Below are 25658 nucleotides of genomic sequence, written 5' to 3' on the forward strand. Positions count from 1 at the left end.
GCAACACAAACGAAATAGTCTCAAGGTATCGTGAGGTCTGCACCTCCAGGTGTTCTTTGAAAGGACTGAGAATAGATTACTACTTTGAAAAAGTCATAGTGACAGTTGCATGGGAAGCTAGAGAACTTTCAGTTTAGAAAGTGAGGCAAGTAGTAAGATTCAGCCCATCATCTACTAAAGAAAACCATTGTTCAGAAGGTTTCTCCATCCAAGTCCCATTTCTATCACTGCTCTGACACATTAGATGTTTTGAAAAACTAATGTATTAGCCTATGCAAAAATGGAATAGAAGCACCTAGGTTTAGATTTCCAACTCTGCGTAGCTGTTAAGTGAACAGCTAATAGCAAACACAATAGGTTTCTAAATATCTATAGTCTAAGCTGCTCACATATAAACTCTCGTCACATAGAGTATACATCCCTACAAAAGTAAAATAAAAAAAAATCAGTAGGAAGCATGTTCAAGAAAAGAGAGAGAAACTGAATTAGGAAGGTACATTCCAAATATCCACTATCGAGTGTTCCCATAGATTTGCTTTTTTCCTAGGAAAAAAAAGAGCCTGATTTCATTCACTGTTTTGAACAATTCCATGGTAATGATTTTATGTTACTCACACTACGGTCCCACAAATTTCTGTCCACTTAATAAAATAGTATTTCTTTTGGTTCAGTGTAGCATTCACATACTTAAATTTAAGTCTATGCAAACTGGTAAGACATGGCTCAAACATTCAATTAAAGCCTTCAGCATGCTCTTTCAACTCTAATCAAGAACCATAAATACCAGTCTACATCTGTTAGGGCCCTAAATGCACTAATATGCCTTAATTGCCCCAACCAGCCTCACCTGGGGCCCCTACCCACCCCCTCTGCCCACAGCCTCAGGGGTTCCTACATTGCAAGTGTGCCTGCCTGCAGCTCTGCCACAGCCATCAGTCAATTGGGACCCTGACCCATGGGCTGACTGCCCAGCCTGGCCCCCGCAGGGCTGTCTCTGACCTTGGCTACCCTTGCTGGCCTGATCCTGACTCATGCTCCCAGCTTGACCTTGGAGTCATCATCACAAGTTGGCCTGATGCCTAGGATTGGGGGCTGCCCTTGCCTGTCCCCCCTGCCTGCCCTGCTACCTTGCTGGGGGCAGTGGGATGGAGCCTGGCCGGCAAAGCCCTGCCCTGCCGGCCCCCTCACTCCTGGCTCACTGGCCTGCAGGGAGCTGCTGGTCCATATTGTGCTCTGACAACATTCAAGAATAGCGCACAAACAAGGTATTATCAGCAATGTGCGTATACCATTCTTTTATCATGGAAGTAAATACTTCCAAATTCCATACAATACATAGGATCAGTTCAGTCCTACTTCAGTCCTTACAGTATGTGAAACCAGCCCTTTAGGTGCTCTTACATCAGAACAAAAAAAGCAATTCAGAATGCCCACAATGGTTATCTATGGACATAAAGTTCCACATTATCGTGGATTATATGCTCTAGCAGCTTTTATGATGCAATCTCAGTGTTTAACTATGTTTTCTGTCAAAGATCAGGTATAGAAAAAGCAATTTCCATATGACAAATTTAATGCAAAATGATTATTAGGGAAAGCGTATCTTAAAAAGCTTTGAAAGACACTTTTTGAAAGACACATGAGAAACTGAATTGCAACTGTAAGTCTGTATTACTATTCCTATTAAAACCATACTACTTAAAAACCTTTGTTATTTATCACAGTATCTCAGAAAAGCTGAATTCAAATTGCCTGTGGAATGTTGCTCAATTTGCTTCCTAGGTTTGTACTCAATGTTTGCCCCATCTTCAATTTTTTCAGGATTATTTACTGATTTAATTAGTGGCAGGATGTAGATCTAAAGAACAGTACTAAAGTAGGATTTGCCACATTATAAATTCCACAGTGCTTCTTACAAGAGGGAACACCTCCACTCCAGGTTTAACCCATAATGTATTTAATTTTGGAAGCTATTTTAAGTTGTGTTATTCATAGCAGGAGATGTATGATGTCATATTTTGAAAAGTAATAAAAACTAGCAGTAGGTGTCCAGTAGCACTTATTCCAACATTCTACTCCTACTTTCAAGCAACTTTTTCCCTTTCAAAACAAAGTCTGATCAAATCCTTGAAGAGAAACTCAACCTTTCACACTAAAAGAAATAATTGATATAATATCACATATATTACGTAATAGCAAATTTGCTTTAGTAAGAAAGATAAGTTTTGAAGCAGACACTAATCACAGGACAAACAAATCACCAAGCTGGGAGAAAAAACAGGTAAAAAAAATTAGCGTTTCTTTGCATCCCAGTGCAGAGGGCAACCCACAACACATAAACCTCACTTGAGCCCTGAATTAAGGCACTTAGACAGTATGCGGTGCTTTGAATGAGCCTTCTATGATTAGCTAAGTTTTTGCAATGAAGTAATCTCTTGTACACAAAAATGTTAAAAACTACCAGATATTTCACAATGAAATAGTCAAACTGTATCTTGTATTTGCAATTTTGAAAAATCACTTCATAACTCAGAGCCTCATCATTTTCTAAATAGACTCACAGACAGATTTTCAGCCTGTGGAAATTTGTATCACACCACAAAAGTCATTGGATGTATAAAAAACCTCATGCTGCTTTGGTTTTGCTATATTACATATAGTAGATTAGGATTTAGGTCACAACATGTGTATGTGTGTTGTGTGTGTGTGCTCACACATACGCACGCGCGTGTGTGTACAGGCATACCTCGTTTTATTGCGCTTTGCAGATGTTGCTGTCTTTCCAAATTGAAGGTTTGTGGTAACCCTGCATCAAGCAAGTCTATTGGTGCCATTTTTCCAAGAGCATGTGCTCACTTGACGTCTCCGTGTCACATTTTGGTAATTCTTGCAATATTTCACGCAATATTTTTTTAGACGTAATGCTATTGCACACTTAATAGACTACAGTATAGTGCAAACATAACTTATATATGCACTGGGAAACCAAAAAATTCATGTGACTTGTTTTATTGCGATATTCGCTTTATTGTGGTGGTCAGGAACTGAACCTGCAATAGCTCTGAGGTATGCCTGTATGTATATGTATCTGTTCTACTATCCTAAATAATATGACTCAAAAAATGTAAGTGCATAAGGACTGTTTAAATAGCCATTTGTTTACTTACTATCACTTTCACAAATTATAATGACTTTATCAGTATAGCGCTTATTTAAGAGTTTCCCAAATCCCCAAGGTCTCATACCATATATGAGTGAAAACACAGGCTAACCCCAGTCCCCCATTCCCTGGAGGTTCTACCCTTCCAGTCATGCCAATCACCAAATCAGTAGCTGCGTAGCTGTGCTTTAACTGAAGTGATGACAACTGCCAATAAGAGGATGCATTGCGCAGGAGGAAAGAACAACAATCAGATTTTTTTAAACTGATTTCCATTTGTGCTTACCAGGTAAAATGAACAGCCCTAGTATGTATATATGCTTTCACAAAGCATACATACAATTTCCATGGCCTGTTTCACCTACATTCAGCAAGAAGACCAAGGCCTTTTCTTTGTCATACAGATTTCACTACAGACATCTGGCTTTATTTATGTTTGGTCTCAATTCAGGCCTATTCAGATATGGCAGGCACTCAACCTGAAGCTGCTCCTAAAAAAAAAAATATGAAGAAGCTTCAGCAGGTACAAGATTGTCTTGCTTTTCTATTACCTATCTGTCTTCTTTGCAAGCATATTCTTGACAGTATACATTGGCCTTTGTTTTGTGGACATAATTAGGAATTATTTTTAACTTCTATGGCCTATGGAGGGAGGCCATAGAGCAAGAGAGGAAAATACTACTTACAATGCCTTGAAAATTTCTTTCATAGATATGGATGCAATTAAAGCTCTTGTTTAAAATGTAAACTGCCTTAAAAACATTACTAAGTTGTAATTAACACAACCTTGACAGAACTAACAGAACTACTTATTTTGACTATTTTATCCATGCTATTACAAACTGTAATAAGTATAATGATCATGAACATATTTCTATATCTATACTTCCATTAAAGTTCTCACATGCTCTGTTTTCCTAGAAACTGATGCTACAACTTATAGAACAGTACAAACAGATCCACAGCACAGTGCACCTTTGTTTTCATTCTAATTCACTACTACTGTGAGATGCTGGCTGCCAGCCTTGGAAACTGAACTCTTTTGTTCATTCAGAGAATAGAAACCATGCAGAAAGCAATAGTGCAAGCTTACACTCATAACCATGCCAGTATCCTTCAACCTTGATTTGAAGAGTCATCTCTAGTACTAAAAAGATGATATACGCAGTTATTTCATTCTCGGCTGGTGCTAATGTTAAAGTCGCCGGATTTCACCCATAGGCTTGAGGGATACTAGCCAGATCTAGAGAAAAAATTAAATTTTATCTCTTCCTCATTCACTGCTTTTTCTAGTCCAGGCCACCTGTTCCTTTCTTCAGTCTCTGACCTTGCCAAGTGTGGGAAAGCTGCTTACTGTTGGCATGCTTTTCACTAGCCACTTGATCAGCAGAACCTGCTACCCCCACCAGACATAGCAGAAGCAGAACAGTGGTTATATTTGTCCAGCTGCCAGTTCAATCCTTATGATAGCCATCATTTTTAAGGCACAGCCTAGGGTCTCTGACCAGAATAAGTAGCAGAAGGCCGTCATTTCACACATATGCACTGCTGTCAGAATTGAAAAAGTTGCCCTTGTACAGTACCCACTTCCTCTCTCTACATTATTTGTTTCCTTACCTTCCCCTTAGCATTCTTGGCCACCTTAAGTAATTTCTTCACAACTTTAATCAGCATTTCTAACCTTAGTTTTCCCCCTTATCCCAGAAACTCTAATGAATTCCTTGCTGCCAAATAGTTTCATCTGCAAGAAGAAAAGTAGAGGACTCCTTACAATAATATCTATTTCTTTTTGTCTTGAACAGGTTTGCCTTTTAAATGTAATGGAGTAGCCAAAGTAGAACAAAGTAACATGTTCTGCACTAAATGTATCTTCCAGCCAGCTTTTACTGAGGCAGGCCAACCCTGCAATAGAAAAACACCTTTCTTTTGCAGCAGAATAACATTTAAAAAACAGGCTTTCCAAACCAGGATCTTCCAATAATTAGCAACAGCTTGAGAAGCTGGTTGCCTACTGTTTGATAGTGTGCAATTGTCATGAGTATCTGCTGTTGAAGTTCCCAATACCTACTTTACACTTCTGTGAATTCTTCTTATGCATAAGGTAAAGACTATGGAAGTTCTGGGTGTCATATGTGGATGTTGCTGCTCGCAGATCCCTAGAAAAAAATACTGGTATGTTTCCAGCAAAACTGGAAAAATGTTTCTTAAATTAACAGAAGGTAGAAGAGCAAGCCTAGTGGTATTTCTAAGCTACATATATAACCAGGTTGTTAGAAGCAGGACAGAAGATACAGCCAAGATTCTGTTGTTGTACGGTAATTCAAAGAGTGAGTATGCTCCTGGATATACACTAACTAAAGTAGTCTGAGTAATGTCCAAGTGCAGATAATAGGATCTCCTGAGGTTCATTCCAACCTGGATTATCCTATGATCCTGATCCAATGCAGAAGGGAGACTAGAATACTGTGTTTCAGAAACACCATTATTATCTCTGTAACAGATGACTGCAGTAATAGTCACTCTGAGCTATTTCTGAAGCTAAGAGTTGTGATGGAAGTATCTAATTATCAAGAACGAGCAATACTGAACACACAGCTCAAACAAGTAAAAAGCTGCTCTAATTCCTCAATGGCAACCTAGATATAAATGCTTTTCTGACAGAAAACCAGTTCTGTACTGCTTTCTACTTTTCACTTAGTATATCTCACTAAGCATTCCATTTCTGTAAAAAAAAAAATTGTTAAAATCAAGAACTATAACAAACGATCAAAGCTGAAATAAGAACTTTCTAAATAGCACACACACAATACTTTCATCAAAACGAAAAGAAGAATAAGTCATTAGGTAATAAATATGACATAGTTTCTTACGTTTATCTCCAGTCAAAGAAGAGCCCATACGCAGCCTGAATCAAGGGCCTAACGTTCCTAAAGGCATTTATCAACACAATGCATGCAACACCTTACATATAAATTATTATAGTTGATCCATATGAATATAGACTATGGTACAATACCTGTCCAAAGTCAATAAAACAGTTTCATTCATTTCAGGTGTATCATCAGGTTTAATAGTAATGTTGATTGTAGTATCACTTTGTCCAGGTAGGAACACAACGGAGCCATTAAAAGGACTTATATCATCATGTGTTACTGCTTTTTGATTAAGACCAGAAGGTTTCAAACTCCAGAACACAGTTGCTTGACCATCAGTCCCATCTCTATGCAATACAATGGAAACCTTTAAAAACAGGAAACTGTCACTACTTGTGAAAGTAAATACAGAAACAATTACTCCCTCGCAAATTAATATTCGACTATGAGCCTCAAAACGTTCAGCCTGTTTTTTTACTCATACCTATGTGTATTAGGTATAGCACCTACGAAATCAATGATGTTATCTCAATGAACATATATACTAAACCTAATCCTTTTCATCATTTACCAAAGCTATAAATTTAGAGAATAGAGAAGGAAGAAAATAAATGTTTTACAGCTTATTCATATGACAAATCACTAAGCAATCATAAATACAATAAGCTTTGTGTGACTGATTTAACCAGTGCTCACTTCTTCAAGACATAAAATAGACTTTAAATATAATTACCATAATTTTACTTGGTCATTAGAGTACAGTCTCATCATGTAATCTGTTTAAGGCAATTAGCAGTCTTAATTTGAAAAATTAAAAGTTATCTGATTCAGAATCTGTGGGAAGATTTCAATAAAGACAACTAAAGAAAAAACAAAAATGTAGGAAAAAAATTTTATAAAAGTTTCCCCAGCCTGAGCTAAAACACTCAGATGGATTGCAATGCTTTTTAAAATGTTTCTTTGGGTTCTGAGAAACCTGAAAAGCAAAACCATTGAAGAACGTGCCCAGATAGCAAATTATATGTTCATGTGCAAGCCAGTCAACTATAAGACTCACAGCCACTTCCATCAAGTTTATGAAATCAGCCCTGCTTTACACGACTACCTTCTGAGTGGGCGAGAGAAACAAAAATTGTCTACAGTATACTTTGTTGTGTGAGTGTCAATGGCTAACTGGATGGTCGCATGGATACCAAAAGCCAACCTGACTATTCTGATAATTACCAACAGATTACTTCAGTGCTTATTTTTATAAGCACTTTTCTGCTTGTAGTTTTTAAAGCAAGAGAATGTTTGGGATCAGAAATAAACATTGAGGGAGGATTTTCTTCATATTACCACTCAAATGCTACAATGAATTTAGCCAACTTTGCTTTCTCCAAAGAAATTTTCCGTGATAAGGGACAATATAAATAGGCTTACTTACCACTGTAGCAGGGGAATCTTCTGGTTCAGAAAGAATAATTGGAAGATTGCTAGTAAAGCCAATTTCTCCATTTGCGATATCTGGAGTAATCCTCAGAGAAATATTTCGAATCTCACCTAATCTGGGACTCACCGGTGGGACCACAGGTATTCTATTCACCAGCTCAACTCTTTCCAGCTGTAAGAAAAAGTAACACAAAACTGAGAAACAAGATGCCTTGGTATCAAGCAGGAGCAATTTTGGCATTTCAGAATAATTTTCATATGCAACAAGCAAAATGTGCCCAGAAAAAAATTTATCATACTAGCACTATTGCTGTTAGAAAAATCATAGAAGTAAATGTGTCAAGTAAATGGAAGTGGATATTGTTGAGCTTTGCCAGAAGAATGATACACCTCATGGACAAATCATGTTAGTATAAATAATTAAACAGAGATCCAGGCACAGAGAGAGACTGAATGCATACACCTCCTTGATCAGCCTCATTTCTAGACTTGTGAACAACAATATTGATTTGATGAGTACCTTAGGCTATTGTCCTAATTTCATTTTTTGCACCATACATTGATAAAAATGTACAGAAATTTCTAGAACCATAATAATTCATGGCTTCCGATACAGCCTACTTACTGAGAAACCCATAGCTAAAGCATGATCTAGTCTTCTTTCCTCTCTCATGCAACTTTAAGTACTTTCCTATCCATTTATGATTATTACATTAGCATTTCATTCAGAACTGAAATTCGGTACAATATTTCAAAACTGTCTTCTCCTCTTGTGTTCTTGTATTTCTGATGCTCTATTGATACTAAGAGGAAATTAAAAAAAAAAAAAAAAAATCTATCACCTTTCTTTACCTGAGCAGTATTACTAAATCTAGCAGCAGTATTGACATAACAAGGAAAGCGGGACTTGCCTGTTTAAGTATGTTTTTCAAATATTATTAATACCATGAGGTTCTGTCTACAAACATAACTACAACAAATTTTTCTGTAACTGATCTGCATACACAGATGCTGCAAATGCTTCACTGGGGCATGAAACCCTCAGTGACATTCACCTTTTAACTCCTACACAAATATTTTTTCTTGGGCTTATCAGATACTATCATACAGTAAAATTTTATTGGAAAAAATGGCCTTACTTAGATCCATATAGAAATCATGGATTATCATTTTCATTCATGATTTTTAAAGTCTTTCAATTCTTCATATCAAACTACAGATGCGTTGTACCATATTTTACACCACAACTGCTTGAGTAACACAAAAATATTTGTGTACGTTTCATTTGATGATAGATGGAAATGTTTTACAAATATTGTATTTAGCTCATTATTGAGAGTTTGAAGGGGGAATAAATTGAGGGACTTTGTGGAATACTGTTTGTGTTACTTGTTTTATAAGCTATCTTTTAAACTAGGACCTGACTGTGCAACCAGTATGCAGGTGGATCACTGTGCATTTGTGTAGCCCAGTAAAGTTGCTTAAATACTGTAAATCTGAATACATTGTTAAGTGTGTGCTTCTGATCCTGGATAGTAACTCTGGGATAAAAGTACAAATTAATGAAAAGCCAAACGAAATTTTTTCAGCATTTTCTTTAATACCTTTTAAAGCAGAACAGTTCATGAGGAAAAAAAGCTTTGTGAATTGAATAAGAATGAACAGTTCATTACATTAATTTTCACTGTTAGCCTTCCTGTCCATGCCGAAAACTGCATCTCAGACTATAGTAGGTTATTTAATTGAGGATGTTACTGAAGAATGTTAATCTCACTTCTCCAGTTTCTCTACTTATTCTTTAGTTGTATTTAAGCTTCATTTCCTCCTCTCCCCCCACCCCAGTTCTGGAGTTGATCCTTTATTGTGCTTAGCACAAGCTCTGTAATCTTCTCATTCTAAACATGTTTCCTGAGCTTATCGTTTATTCACAATGTAGAAGGATTGTCATAGTGACAAATAGCTCTTTCTTTTATATGAATTTCTAAATGGATTGTTTGTGATGCAAAGCCCCTCTGATTTTGTTTACTCAGACACAAAGATCTTCATGGTTCATGGAGAAAGTACATGGAAAAAATGCTGGAATCTACACTTTAAAAGCTTGACAAAGTGCAGAAAATAGCAGCATATGATACACTCTGAAACACTTAACGTGTCTTCTTCAAATCCCACACTTCAGTGGTATTTAAATTATATCATTTAAATGTGCTTGGAATTAGATATTTCAATTCTCTTCTAGATCTTTCAGATCTCTTGCAGATGTAGAACACACTGTTCTAATACTCTGGAAGGCAAGTCCCAATTTAAGTTTAAATGCAAAAAATTGCATACAAGAACAATACAATTCTGGGGAAAATTCCTTCCCCCACCTTCCCTTTTTTTAAATGAGAACAGGGAGGGGAAAAAATCTCTTAAAGCTTCCCAGAAGCAATTGAAACATTTTTGGCAAGCCATAGTACATAAATAAATAAATAAAGATAAATTTTAAATCCAAATATTTAAAATCAACAACTTCCATTTGAAAACTCTAAAGAAATCTGACTTAAAATGAAATAACAAATAGGGACTAAGAAATGCCTCTGTGATTTGCACTTTGGATGCGCCAAGTCCCCCCTGTTTCTGTGTATTAAATTTACTCTCTGGGCTCTTCATCCTCTGACCACCACAGTGGTATAGTTAATCATGAAAAGTACAACCAATGGGGGAGTCTGAACTGCAGATGAAAAAATGAGCATAATAAATACCAGCTACAGTGCTCAGGATGTTTCACAGCAGTATTTCTGAACAAAAATTTGCTAAGAATTAAGTGAACTTGGTTTTCCCCAGTGAAAAATTAAACTCTTCATTGGAAAGTGAATTTTTTTTCTTTAAATATTTTTTCTGAAAACCCATTTTCTGTCAAAAAGTTCTAGTGAATTTTTTCAGCCAATTTTAATTAATAATGGCAAAAGTTCACCTCTTCAAAATTCAGATAGAAAAAAGGGGGAAAAACACTAAAAGAGCAGCAAAGAAAACTATACGAAGAAAGATGGAAAATACACTTTTCAAATTCTCTGGCCAAATTAATACATAAATGAAACATGGTATATGTTTCATTATTTTTAATTTATATTTCCCGGCTTGTCATTATGAGATTTGTCATGCTTCTGTGAATTAATCTTAAAAGCTTTAATTTGAAAGCCAAGGGGTAGACAGAAAAACATACATCAAGAAGTAACTAACTTTTGTAACATTGATCTTGTTCTGTTGAATTCCACGATTAATACCTGAATCCTGTTATAACAGGTTATTTGAAAAGTTTGTGTAATTTTTAAATAATGATTTGGAACAGAACTCTTTATGGCATATTTATGGAAGCTGTCTCTTTAAAACAGACAGGTTTCTTGGCTACAGATCTAAGTTTATTTACAGGATTGGTCATTTTAACTACACTCAAAGGTAAGGAGTTAAGGGGTTAAAGAAAAAAAACAACAAAACTGAAATACCTGAATGAGGAAATGAGCACCATTTTGAAGAAATGCATCATTTCTTATTGGTATATTTAAGGTATCTTGGGCTTTTCCTTCTGGAAATGTGAGAATGCTTTTTCTAGACATATTTAGAATGCCATCTTTTGCTCTCTCTGGATCCAAAGCTCCAGCCGGAATGTACAGTGCAGTATAAACCAACTGCACATCTCCAACTGTTCCTCTCTCCCTTGCAAAACTCAAGGATAAGAAGCGTCCCATTGGATTGCTTTCAATCTTCTGATTCTCCATAGGATAAAATTTTATTACACCATAAACATCATCACTGTCCTGAATGTAAAACAAAAGCTGCAAAAACGAAAAACATACCTCATACCTTTTCTCCTTAGTGAATCAGTACTCAAGAAAGAAATTAGATTGACAGCCCCAAAGTATTCATTGTACACAAGCAGCCCAACATGGATGGTGGTGGCTTTCCCACTATACTTCATCAATGTGCCAGAATGAGCACTGAATAACTGATTTCCTTGGTTCAGCAGCCAAAGTGAACAATTAAAAAATGTTTCAGATTGTGCAAAAATTCATTTTATTCACCAAGTTCATTCCAATCATTTCTAAGAAAAGCAAAGTAGGGACTTGAGCAACAAAACTGCTAGCAATGCTAGTCACCCTTTATTTAACAGTTCAGAGCTTATTCTTAATCAACAACCTATCCTCTTCAAGCTGTTACTCTCTGTGTAAAACATTCCAATAATCATTAAGACAGCAAATAGGCAGAGAACATAGCTTTCCTGCGAGATTGGCACCAAGCCATGTCTTAGCAAGCCTCATTGAAAGGCAGCATTTATGCAATGCTATGTATGACGGAAAATAATCATAGTTGGATGCTACTTCATTAAAAATACCTGCCTTTGTATACTATATTAAGACAAATACTTTGGATATGGCTTTACATGCCAAGAATAAAGTAAGGATTAGCTTGCTCAGTTTATATTCAAGCACAAACCCTTCAGCCAGTCTAACCAATATTATCAAAACTGGAGAAGTCCCTAATTATTGCCTCCTTCCTTCTCTGAAAGAAATCCTGAAAGCAAACTTACCTCAAATGGATCGCTGACTTCTGCCCCTCCCTGTATTGTATGGGCTAAAAGTTTCAGAAGATAGGGCTCTGCCTCTTCTGGTATATCATCATTAACAATGTGCAGAGGAATTGCTACCAGCATCTGTCCTTGATCAAAATATAACTCCCCAGACTCTGGAATGAGGTCTGCAGTCACAGGTGAGGGATCACTACTATTACGGGTTATAATCCAGGTAACAGAAACATTTCCATGTGTTCCACCATTTCTTACAATTGTGATCCCTTCAAACCTATGGTTTTGAATGAAAATAAAAACCCACAACATATAATTATAATTCATCTTTGTTTACTTATTTATCCATCCCCTGACAGGTTACATTGGCTTCAGTGGAATTAGTTTAACTGCAGAAAGTAACATTTGAATAAGGGCTTAAAGTCTGTGATAACATACATGTAGACTCTTCTTACAGAACGCTTATTCATGAGCTCTCTGTAACATACCTAAAGATATTTGTAAAAACTTATTTATTTTGTTTACAGTGAGAAAGATATTGAGAAGTGGAGCCTTGGCATGTTTACATCTGTCAGGGGAAATATGTGTTAAATTTCAGAAAACTTTTTCTCTACTGACTTTCTACACAATTTATAAATTATATCAAAATACAGTTCTCAGGCATGAACATCTAAATAATAATTCAGAATGAACTATTCGCCTCTGTACTGAAACATTAAGTTATCAATATTTATAAAATTGAAAATGTCGAGTTTCCTGCATATGACAAGCATATGACTACAAGAAAAAGTTTGGGAACTATGCCTTATGAAAATTTAGAAAGCAAGATTCATTTCTTTATTGTGTATAATAAAAAAAGATAAGTACTGAAGCACTAGGCTCTACATACCAGAATATATTCTTCTGAAATTGTTCATAACATGATAGCTTGACACACAACCTGCTTCTCTGGGGATGAACTAGTATAAGTACCTAGCAAGGGACACTTTTACTGAGACTGTCAATATTGAGTAATCAGTCCTATCTGTAAACACTTGTACATAGCTTTAATTTTTATAACTCTGTAAAGTTACAAATATTTAACTTATTATTTAACTTATTTGGAAGCTAAGGGTACTCAATGTTTCTTAGGAGAAGCTCAATTTTTTTTTTTTTTTTTTTTTTTTAAACCAAAACCTGACTTTATACACAGTATATGCAAAAATTTATCAGGAAAGGCATCCTGAACTCTATTCCCCACTTGCATGTACTAATGACTGGCAACATTATGGCTTCACTGATCCTGCATTTAGATTAAGAACATGTCAATATTTTGATAATGTAATTAAATATTTACAGTTCATATATGCTAAAATAACTCCTGTATAACAAGATGTATTATTCCTATTCCCTTGAAATCTTTATAGACACAGTACGTAGTAATTACAGTCTGGGTGATTTCTATATTAAATATTCAGTAGCAATTTTATAATTACTTTTAATGAAATCTTAAGGATGCTTAAATATGCCAAACTTTCTACTTTCCTAGAAGGAAGACCCAAAGCACTGGTTTTATAAATCCCTTAAAATCACTAATCACTGTTTGAAGATCTATAGTACCTTGAAATTCGGTCTTCGTCAATGATAACGGTCTGAGCAAACAGGATACTGTTGATTGATAGCACTCCATAGGGTTTATCATTTGGTTTGATGGTAACATGAACAACGGATGGATTAACTAAAACAGCATCTCCCTGCAAAGTGTCCTCAAGCAGCATAATCTGAAAGGTCTCAGCAATTTCTGGTATGGCATCATCAAGGATCTTAAATTTCATATAAGTTTCATGAACTAGAGATGGGAAAATGATAGTCATATTTGGCTGTAGATCTAGGAAGTCTAAATTAAGCTGCGCATGTGTTGATGAATTCCCAGTTATGATAGTGTAACTGACAGAGACTTCATATTCATCAGGTCCAATTAATTTTCCGCTGTCATCCTTACCACGAACCACTGGAATAGTTAACACATCAACTTCCTCAGGCACCATATAAGCACTCTGAACAAATCGCACAGGGCTGTCATTTTTCTTAATATTAATCTGAACAGAGTTTTTTGTGGTGTTGATTTCAGCCCCTCCCTCCACACTTCTCAGATGAACAACAAACAATTCATCATTTTCAGGTATCTGGAAAAATAATATTAGCAACTAGGTATAAGTCACATTTCAAATATAAGCAGAACAGTCTTACTGAGAAATATGCTTTATATATTTTGTAGAAAAGGGAAATATACAAACTTGACAAATCATTTCAATATTAAAACAAACAGGAAAAAAGCTTAGGAGCTTGTAACTTTGACTGAAAATCCCTTCTCAAAACTGAATGCTTCCATTTTCTAAAATAAACGGTGCTTTAGCAGTAAGAAAAAGGGGGGGGGGGGAAGGCCAAACAAAAACAATACACAAACTAGGCAGGAATCAGAAAAATCTGGATCATTCCAACTCAAGATTATGAGGAGATCCAATTGCTGCTATCTGAAACCACCTCTATTTGGAAAACAGTTTTCCTCCCAGTTATTTAGATTTACACCTCCATTAGCTGATGTTAGCACTGATTTTCCTCTATGCATGCCTGAAAGAATATGGAAACAACACGTGGGCACAATTTGCCTTGACACTGCCATTTCTGTATGACTGGAAAAGGAACACTTCCTACTTTCAGACACACCCACATCCCTAAGGAGAATTTCAAACACAGATCTCAGAATGTATTTTCTGCTGCTTAGTTATTTATTAGATTCTGATATCTTTTCAACTAGACAATTGTTTAAACTATATTTTACCTCCACCTATTTCTTCTCTAATAACTGATGCAGCAGATAATACAGAATGGCTTATGAGCCCCAAATTAAAGAGCTTAAGGATGATATTTTTGCTCTATATTACTACATTTTATTCCTCATATCTTGATTAGTTAAATTAATTTCACTACTAATGATTTCACTTTTTCCATTATTAATGTGCATATAGGTGAATGTAAATCTTTAAAAATTATGAATGATCTTTGCATCTGATCCTCACTCCATACTCTCAAAAAACTAGTATTATATGCTTCTGAGAGAAGTTCCAGGACAAAATTACTTTTTCACTGGTAATGGTAATATTTATTCTGTTATAAAGTCGACAAATCCTTTTATGCATTTTTGTTTACTGAGCTAAAAAAGTTCCGAATTTCATGCTGTCCAATATTTCTTCTCTTTCTTGCTCATTTGCTAATTGGCCACCCTCAGATCCTTTTTTAGGGCTAAAAGAGTGAACATGCAGCTCTCTTTATAGCTCATGCCAATTCTATCCCTTTTTTGGCCAGTGGCACTTAAATTTGCATAATGTTGTTGACTGACGCAGCTTTTTTTTAACCTGAGATCTGGAAGCTCTAAATCATCTCTCTCCTATACTGAGATACAACAGTTATTTTGTCTTACCAGAACAGCTGCTAACTTATGTTTGGTTTAGTCCACTGATTAATATACCCTCTTGCACAGTAAAAATACGCATTTAAGAAACAGTCAAAGTCCATGTAGAATTTTAGTTGTAGATTACATCCCAATATCACGAATAAATGGGACATCCTGGAGCTCTCAATTGCATCGTGATTGACCAGTAAAAACACCAGTGAAACTTCAAAGACTTTAGTATAAAGGATTCTCAATGTTGCCTTGCCTCTTTCCTTTTCTCTTAAACAAAGTTTCCATTATTCTTCACTAATAAAAGAAATGTATACAATAAAATGACCATAAAAGCAGTGCTGTGGAGATCAGATCTGCAGCCTCCTAATTTCTGTAGGAAAAAAGGCTCGTTTCTTTGTTTTTTCTCCCTTCTATTCCTAAAGGCTCTAAGTTCTGAGAGTAACAGTGGATTCTTATGAATTCCACCACGATCATCATCCATCTTCCACGTACTTGCTTTCAGTGAGGGGACCAGCCACACCTCTGCAGACCAAACTCTGAGTCACAGAACTTTGAGAGCAACTTCCAAAGAAAAAACATCACATCCTCCCAAAGAGCTTAACAATTCTTTTTTGTGTATAAGACACAAAAATACCACATCTTATCTAAAAGACATGTTTCTACAGTTCAGACACACCAGGCTGGCATAGTCTCTTAAGACTACAGATATTACTAGAGACATAGAAAAACACCTTTTTTAAAAACTATTAGAAAAATTGAAAAAAATTGCTTAAAAGATGATCACTTCTGAGAAAGCCACCTTTCCACTATTAATTTTTCTTGTGAATTTCTGTATTAAGTTGTTCTGTACCATATTTGCTTATTTTGGTGCCTCTATTTCTCCCCACCCCCATTTTATAAAGAAAAAAATACAAAAGCGTGGGTAAGAAAAGATGAAAATCACAAATCGAAAAACACAGAATGTTTTGTTTACTATGAAATAGAAAGAAAGCTTCAAAACAGAAGAACTTCATTTTTAAATGGCCAATTCAAAAACTGAAGAGTTATCATTATCACTTAGTGTTAATACTTTTCACAAGACAGTCTGCTTGTTTTAGGTATTTTTTCATTTTTTGGAGGAACTTTCTTTAATACACTTCTACCCTGGAAAATGGGCATATAAAAATGGATGCATCCTTTTCAATATGTCTTGTCCTTGTGAACACTCAATGTGTTACATTGTTTAACAGCAAATATAACATCTGCACTTCACACTTACAAGGAGCAATCAAGTTAACAATGCATAAACTTTTGCATTGTTAGCTGAAGGCAGAGGAGCTACTCAGACTTCACTGAGGATGTAATCAGAAATGCACCATATAAGCAATGACTCAGGTTCCCATTACCTAAGCAATTAGCAAAGACAAAAAGAAGAGTCTGAGTTAACTATGCAAACGTGGCCTGAATTTGCAAGGCGGGCAACTAGAAAAAAGCAGAACATATTTAAAAATATAGAAAGGACAGTCTAATAGATAAAGAAATACATCGGAATCAATACCTTGTTAAAGAACATCACCCTTGGCCAGACACCTAGTACCTCAGCATTCTGCCTTGAAAAAAAAAATATAATGCTTTCCTGTTTATAGGTTTCTTGCAGAAGCACCTAACAGGCGCAGTCAGAGATGGCAGGACACGTTCAGAAACTAAAAAAATTCACTGATGAGAATTACAGAGATAGCATTATAAAGATTAAAAAAAATAGTCCATACTGCCAAAATTTAACATGACTTCATTAAGCAGAATCACTTCTTAACTTTACCTAAAGCAAGTATTTTGGTAACCTATTATTTCAAGCCCCTAGAGAACAGAAGTTAACCTTCTACATATCCAAACCTAAAGTGAAATCAACTTGTGCTTACCTGATCATCCAGCACTGTTAAATTATAAATCAGCATTGATCTACCAGGGGCAAATGTAATATTTCCCTTAATTGGACTTAAGTCTTCTTCAGCTGGGTTTGGACCATCCTCTATCTACAAAGAATCAATTTTTATGATGACATATATACAAAATGACAAGTATAATCATCAACATACAGTGCATGACATGCACAGCAACTGACTGTCTATTCAGTCATCTCCTATCTCACAAATCTGCATATTCAATTGCAAAAATCTGCCCTTTTTTGGCAAATGTAGTAAGTCAGAATAACCACTCAGAAAGAAGTAGGTATAGCCAGAAAAAGAGGAAGAAATCTACTTCCACATAGGCTTAGGAGGACTCTTTGTTATTAACTGATGCATAATTGATTCTTTCACATTACTGAAAGAATGTTCATTATAATTTAATTTAAATCAGAAGTAATGCATAATAAGTTCTAAGACAAAATAACAACAGTAATTGGTTTTGTGTCCTTCTTTTTATCTTGATTGTGACATTTATAAATAATGAAAACCAGTGCAAATACAGCTGAGCTTAAACATTATTGATATGCAAATACTAATTTGTTACATTTAACAGTGAAACCTAAACACTGAGAAGCCTTTTAGAGGTAATGTAGTTTTTTAATATAAAATACTGTAAATTTTATTTCAACTTATGTATATAAACCATTCGGTGAAATGAACCTGATTAATTCTGCAGATAGCAAAATTTATTGGACCTTAAAACAAACAGATCTGCAATAGATTACACAGAGAACCATGTTATGCACTTCAACTGTATATACTATATTTAGCATGAAAACAAAATCCAGTACAAAGCTTTTCAGATTTTGACAAGTCTAAATCAAACCCCTGACAACCTATAAGACTAGAGAACAGATAAAGAAACAGAAATATTAAGGCACCTTTGCTTTACATACAATTTTATAGCATATAGTAGAATCTCAGCCAGATAATAAAAAGAAAGCAAAAAATGCAACCTCTCTATCATGTTCAAATCAAGTAGGTAAACAACAACCTAAATATTCAAACTGACTAATTATTCTGAAAGCTTCAGCTTTTGGGAGCTCAGCCTGCAGTGTCTTACAGGGACAGAATTTCACTAAATGCTGAGCTCACATACTTACATGTTGAAAGATGGGACAACATTAAAGATCCACTCTGATGTTTCTTTGTAAAAAAAATATAGAGAGATTTTGAAAATAAATTTAAATAAGACATTTCTTACACACTTAATATGCTTTGTTTGTTTTCTAGTGATGCAAATATATGCCTCTCAAATATCTTTCAAAACTACAGAGAATATTCAGTTTTCTCTAGTATCTCTTAATTTTTCCTCCATTCAAACTTTCAGATGACTACAATCTTTTCCTTGTGACAAGGAATGATCCCATTTTATGGAACAGATTTAACAAATGCAGATATTGGTATTTTGGCCTTCCTCCACTTATATATATACTTTCATAAGCTATGACTACAGCCTTCCAGTTTCATCCAAAAGGCTAAGGTATGAAGTCCTTTTGACAAACTCACCTCAAAAGTCACGATGACCATCCCATAGGTTCCCCTCTCCCTAATTAGAGTGAGAGGCACAGATTCATTTTTACCCCTGGGCTCATTCACTGTGATTAAGGTAGACTAATGAGGAAGAAAAAGAGACAGGCAATCAGGCACAGATCAAACATTACAGCAAAATGAAGAACCTGTTACCATAGAAATACCAAACTCCCACAGACAAGTTAATCCAATCTGCAAACCGGTCCACTGATGGCATACATCTCCTAGCAACCAATTAGTTCAGCTAATAAAAGGCTTGAAAGATTTCAGATAAAGAAAAATCATCATAAGTTATGCAAATAGTTTTTTTTCTGTTAAAAAAAACATAGTCACTATATACAGGATATCACAGGATAATCAATTAGGTCACGCTATTGGTTGCTTTTTCAGACTATGGTAGGTAAAAGATTTTGAAGAATTTAAGTAATTCAGGGAGCAGTATGGCTTAGTACTGTGGTTCTGAAAATTTCTAAAGCTCTTGTGCTTTTTCAGTGAAGTCCTTTACAAAGATTACCTTGCCATAATGCTGACAATAAAGCATAGCCCCTCTCTCTACTAAAACAGTCTCTGCATTATTGCAATTTTCCTCCACTATACTAGAGTCATCCCCAGCATCTTATCCCAGAATTTGCATATATCATTATGGTGTTTCCTTCAGATTGAGAGTTAAGTGTAAAAATGCTCATTACAGAATGGAAAATATATACATTTTCAAGATTTTCAAAGACGCATGCTTACCTTTAATTTTTCTCTGGTATTATTCCTAAGTTTCTTCATTACTATATTTATATCTCAACCTATAGATGAGGGGCAGTGAGACCAAAACAACCTTAAAGAAATTTTATCTTTAACATTAGCAGCATAGAACTTCACCAAGTGTGAGATGCTCAGGCTATGTCTCAATAGCTAAATGCATATAGTACTATTAAAGCTGTGTATTTGTGTGAATTAGGTACCTATGTATGAATTGCCTCTAGAGATGTTTTCAGAGATGTAAATCAGAATCACAGTTTTTAAGGGAGTCAGTTGAACAACTAACTAGCATCTTTGAGAATGCTTTCTAAAATTATCACGTATACCATACAAAAAAAAAAAAAACATACCATGTTAAAAGAAATTATTCCAAAGGCATTGTCATTTGATAATATTGTTACAGTGACGGACTTGGGTGAGCCAAGCTTTATTCTTGCAGATGGTTTCTAAAATTAACAAAACAAAACATTTAATACAGTGATAGGCAAAAACCAGAAAATACAGTTTGGTGTCACTAAGTAAATATTAATTTAACACAAATTGTATGTCTTTTTATTATCTATTACAATGACAATTATTCAGAGCAATAAAATGCACTAAGATAATTCTTACTCAGTGGGGAAAATATATTAGAAAGAGTGAACAACAAACTTGTTAAATCATTACTCATTGTTTGACAATCTATTAACGATACAATAGTAATAGGGAACTAGGCATGAAGCATTTAGTATTGCCAGGAACTCAAGTTGTTCTTTTCTTCCCAAAGTTGTATAAAATGGAAACTTTGATGCTAACTATCATATGAACAGAAGTATCAGCTAAAGGAGAGAAATTGTTTCCAGCAGTGTAAAAATGAGGTACTACATTTATGAATCAAAGGAGGGATGAAAGGAAAATACATACATCTGTATTTACTGCCAACATCTCCTGAGTTCTATAAAAATTGGCAGTAAAAAACAAGATTCTTCTTTTTGAGCTGATTTCAAAGTTCAAAGCCATAAACTGTTACCTACCCTCCCCCCAAAAAAGAGAGAATATTCATGCTCTAAGAGCATTACTCGTCTAAGATAGAACCATATGCAGAGATTTAACAATATATTGTTGAAATTTGTTTTGTTTTGTTTTTTTCTAGGGAGCTCTTGTTTACCCTCTGTTTCCAAAGGACTGGAAATTATGCTGTTTCCTTTGCTACTTCCACCCTCTCTTTGAGGTACAGTCTATACAGGAAAATAGAAAAGGCTAATAGCCTCTTCACAGTCTAACTCTTCTTCATTCTAACAGAACACCTACAAATGTCCATGGCTGAATGCAGTGCTTGCTGAAGTTTCAGATTATGTCTATACTGCAGGGCAACATCATATAGAGACACCCCCAGGAATGGCAAAACCTTCTTAAGGGCAGTAAACACTATCCTGGCTGATCTCCAAATTTTAGTTTTACCCATCTAGATTCAGAATCACCAGTGAGAAGAAGCACAATTACACTGAAATCTATGGAATATCATTCCTGTCAGTCTAGCCAGTGCTTTCTGGGGAAACAGATAAATTACAAAGCTGAGACTTACTGGTAGTGTCAAGTAAAATATGAATGTCTCATCAGCCTCTGGAAGATCATCATCACAGACAGATATATATACAGTTCGGTTTGTTTCTGTATCGGGTATATATGCTGCTGCATACGTGTCAAAAAAGTCTCCTGTGTTTTCTCCATAAATCTACAATAAATACACAATTGAATATCATCTCTTTCCTCCCCCACTATCTCCTATAATATTATTCTGAACTGATTGCACAGATTTCATACATTCTTCTTTGCACATAATTCTCCCAAATTCACCCGCTGCCATCCAGTGCATTTCTGGGCAGAGGGTATAATTAACAGCTTCTTGTATCCAAGCTTAGTAACCAGAAAAAAAACCCACTTTATTCAGAACCAATTCTAACTCCCTTCCTCACAACTCAGTATCTTATGCATGACGTACCATATGACCAGCTTTTAATGGAAAAAACTGTTCTTCTTAGCACAAATCTGTATACCATAAAATAGGTTATCTATCTTAAGCTTACCTTAAGATGTAACTACCTTCTGCTGCCTGTCTCACTCTAGTGAGGAGAAAGAGCCTAGATGCTAGCTTAGACTTGTTTAATATTTTGATTGCTAAAGTTGGGCAAGATGAATTCTTCTATGACATACAACCCTGTTTTCATTTGAGTCTACAAAAAAAAAGCTCATTGACTCTACTATAAGTAAGGTGGTTTGAGGAGAGATTACAGAGCCAGTTGTGTCAAGGTGAGGTCTGTAGGTTAAGTTTACAACTGGAAGCTAAGAATGGAGAGAAGCAATTGAACCAGTATAACTACCAAACTTTAAATTACCATCTTTACAGGCACTAAGAGTTTGAATGAATTATTGTGAACAAAGCAACTTCTGTGGCTTGAGAACAGTGAAATTAAAAATTCAGTGAAGAAAAAAACAAAGTTTATCAGGTGTTTTTGTGGATATACAAAGGCCAAACACTTCCAATTTTAGGCATTTGAATATTTAAAATTCATATTTATTAATCAAAATAGATTGACTATTTGTCAGATGGGTTGAGTGCTGTCAGCAATCATTGGACATTTTGGCAACAGTATTTCTTATGCATCTGAGCCAATACTAGACCTACCAGAACACTCTTAGGCAGACAGGCTATACACACCTTCATAAAAGAACTATTCAAAATATTCAATTTAGAAACTGTGCTTGGCATTTCAAGCCTTAATACTGTAGCTAAGTTACTGTGTTACATACTTCAGTAAAGAGTGCTAGTTTCAAAGTACCCTCACATTTTCTCCAGGTTTTCTCCTCAGATGTTAATAAAGTATGAAATCCCTACAGATCAATATCTATTCCTTGTAATTTATAAACGCTGTATTTTTTCATATTTAATTACAGAAGAATATAGTATTGTGCAGCAATATGTGATAGTTTCCTTTATCGACAGACTGAAGGAATTCATAACCAGTACATCTCTGAAGTATTGCTGCATTCTCCTTACTCATACCACAAAGCACCTTACTCCATAAACATACAGTTTAGTGTACCCTAAAGAGTTCAGATGATTACAGGGAGCACAATCAAGATCATGGCTAATGAGAGCTAAGAAGTAAAGGGAATAATGTAAACATAGCAACCCTGCTCTCAAAGAATTGAACAATGTACCTTTTAAAATTCATAATGACACCTGACTCAAACAATGGAGTTGCTATTAAAATACCAGTGCTAAAGCAAGCTGGAAAGGGAGAAATTGTTGCACATTTGTATTTCAGTATGAACAAAACTCAATCAAGGATATTAACTTGGAGGTCTCCCTCAGTAGTAGGAGCTCGGTTCTTCAGGAGATATTTGTACCTGAAAATATCTTGATACTATTGACATAGCCAACAAGAATTTGCTCAATTACAGTGGGCGTTTGTTCAAAGCATTGCCCCAGTGGGACCCCTCCTTTCTTTTCACTCGCTTGGTAAAAAAATAAGCAACATTCAAAACTTCAGAAAGACATTAATATTTCCTGAGAAGTAAGTGGCAGTTTCTTACCGACACAATGGCTGTGATGTTAGCAGGCTCCCCTGTCCTCTCAATTACAAGACGTATAACAGTTGTACTTGTTTCGTTAACTACGAATTCTGTTTGTCCACTGAACTTCACTTCTGTTTCTCCAGATGTGAAATGATTGACTAATACTAAAAGAAAATGAACTAATATAGAAGCAAAAGGCATCCCTACAGAAAAAGAAAATAATAATTAAAAATAAATTATTTAAGTCAAATATATAAAATACTCTCTATCGCCCTTTCCAATCTGGTCAAGTTTTCTCAACACTACAAATACTTGGATTATCTGACGAGCTTCAGAAATGAGACAAAAACATGCACTGGTTTCATCTATGATCAACTGAGATAACAACTTTCATCTACTTCAGGTAATACATACTGCCTTTGTACTTTGTAAACAAAGTTAATTGTCATCTAAAATTGATTCTAAACGCTTAACACAAAGTCTATTTCATGGTTCCTGCCATTCTTTAACTTGGCTCTCAGACCTCTGATATTCTAGACAGTGTTTGTTAACTTTTTTCAAGTGGAGGGCTTACTAACTTTTTTTGTAAAAAAAATATCCACATTGCCACAGTAGCTTCCATTTCCAACCCACAAAAAATTAGTCTAGGTGTTGACAGTTTACTAACTCTTTTATTTCCACTTTGTTTGCTTTCTTGCTTCTCTTTAGAAATACATTTGAACTGGGAATAAGGGTGGAGAGTTGGTCATTTGCAGTCATCCTACAGACCACCTTCTGACATTTTGTGGACCATGAAATATTCTTGGACTTTTATGTATTTACTTCAGCTTTCTTTTGCTGCATCTCTTATCCCATAATTCTTTGTTTTCTTGTCACGCAGAAACATTGTGGCACATTAATGAGACTGTAACCTTTATATTGACAGATCATTATTTTTATTTGTTAATGCACGAGGCCTGGTTTTCTTTTTCCTTAGGATAAGGCAACTTAAAACTATGGTGGATTTGTTTCTCTTACCTCAGAGCCCAATCCAGTGATGTAATATATGTTTAAGTTCCAGTGAAGTCATTAGGTGTTGGGACTGTGAAAGATGCATTCTTAAGAGGCACAAGAAATTGGAAACAGTTGCTATGTTATGCACGCGCTCATATTGTACAGTGCTGATCAGAATTGAGGACTTGGACACTGAACAGAGGAGATTTCTGTCAGGAAGTTCTGAGCAATTATTGAACAAATCAGAACTACGACCTCTGTGGTGTCCTAGAGACTACAAAACATTACAAAACTGATCTTTAATGGAATCAGTTCTTCCAGCAAGCTTCCTTTACCTTGTAGTCACTATGTTTTAATTTTTTTTTTTAATTTCTGTACAAAGCATAAAAACTATTTTTTGTGATGATACATATAAATAAAATGTCCCTTTGCTTAAAGTTGCATTTCCTAGTGCCATGTTCATCAGATAAATCTGGTCAATGGGGGTTAGATAAATTGTGCAGAACAAATTAATATTTGCATATCAATAATGTTTAAGCTCAGCTGTGTTTTTACAGCATTGGTTTGCATTTATGAAAGTAAATGAATATTCTGTCAGAAATGATCCCTGAAACAAAAAATTTCACTTATATACTAAAATGTATTTTTGTAAAGTTTGTCAAATTTGTAATCAGAATACACTTGAAGACCAGTACTGATTCAAAGAGTTATATGTATGCAGTCAGGTAGCTTTACTACAGCACCGAACACCTAATAAGTTAGCCTTTGGTCCACTAAAGCCAACAGACCTTCAAAAAGACTTCAAGACTTTGATTCATCTTACCACAAATTCTGTGTGGACAAGAATTAATTCTGCACTGTGAACATTTGATATCAACAGACTTCAGACATGTTAAAGGACAAGAATTAACCACAGACATGACATATCAGATAACTTTATGTTTTAAACACAGTCAAGAAAACTTACTGTCTCTTGGAAAGCTTATAAGCAAAGACTGGTGGGATGACAAAATTAGATGATTTTAATTACCTTGTAATAAAATATTCACCCAGCTATACTGAACACCACTGAAGAAAAAGGTGGGTAATGAAAATAAGTGCAAAAGATGAGGACCAACCATTATCCCTATGAAAACAACAATCCATTTTACAACCTATTGGAAGAATGTTTCACTATTTCCAACAAGAATGTCGCATAGTAAAATAATTTCTGCTGTGGAACTTCACACTGCTATGAACAGAAGTTTTATTACCATGAATACAGTCCTTTAAGATCTCCATGGCTTTTATTAAGAATTCAAAGCATAACAGACTTTCAAGGATCAATGCTTTATTTCTACATATCTATTTAGCTATTCTAGTGCTGAAAAAAGCTTAAAATAGGAAGCAAAGTTGAGAAATTTAAAAA

General features: G+C 35.2%; 1 protein-coding gene across 1 annotated transcript in view; it reads right to left on the reverse strand.

Annotated features, from left to right (window-relative positions):
- LOC135325119 (adhesion G-protein coupled receptor V1-like) overlaps positions 1 to 24647 on the reverse strand; it is a 271435-nt gene extending 246788 nt beyond the window's left edge. The window contains exons 1-10 of the mRNA XM_064502689.1: positions 23276 to 24647; positions 21264 to 21413; positions 20050 to 20145; positions 18923 to 19027; positions 17366 to 17479; positions 13622 to 14187; positions 12029 to 12299; positions 10947 to 11276; positions 7460 to 7636; positions 6177 to 6400 (exon numbers count right to left, since the gene is read on the reverse strand). Of these exons, the coding sequence (XP_064358759.1) occupies positions 6177 to 6400; positions 7460 to 7636; positions 10947 to 11276; positions 12029 to 12299; positions 13622 to 14187; positions 17366 to 17479; positions 18923 to 19027; positions 20050 to 20145; positions 21264 to 21413; positions 23276 to 23458 (2216 nt within the window). The 5' untranslated portion in view covers positions 23459 to 24647. The remainder of the gene's footprint in view (positions 1 to 6176; positions 6401 to 7459; positions 7637 to 10946; positions 11277 to 12028; positions 12300 to 13621; positions 14188 to 17365; positions 17480 to 18922; positions 19028 to 20049; positions 20146 to 21263; positions 21414 to 23275) is intronic.
- Between the last annotated feature and the right edge of the window lie 1011 nt (positions 24648 to 25658).

Source organism: Dromaius novaehollandiae, chromosome Z, assembly GCF_036370855.1.
Source record: "Dromaius novaehollandiae isolate bDroNov1 chromosome Z, bDroNov1.hap1, whole genome shotgun sequence".
Taxonomy (NCBI): domain Eukaryota; kingdom Metazoa; phylum Chordata; class Aves; order Casuariiformes; family Dromaiidae; genus Dromaius; species Dromaius novaehollandiae.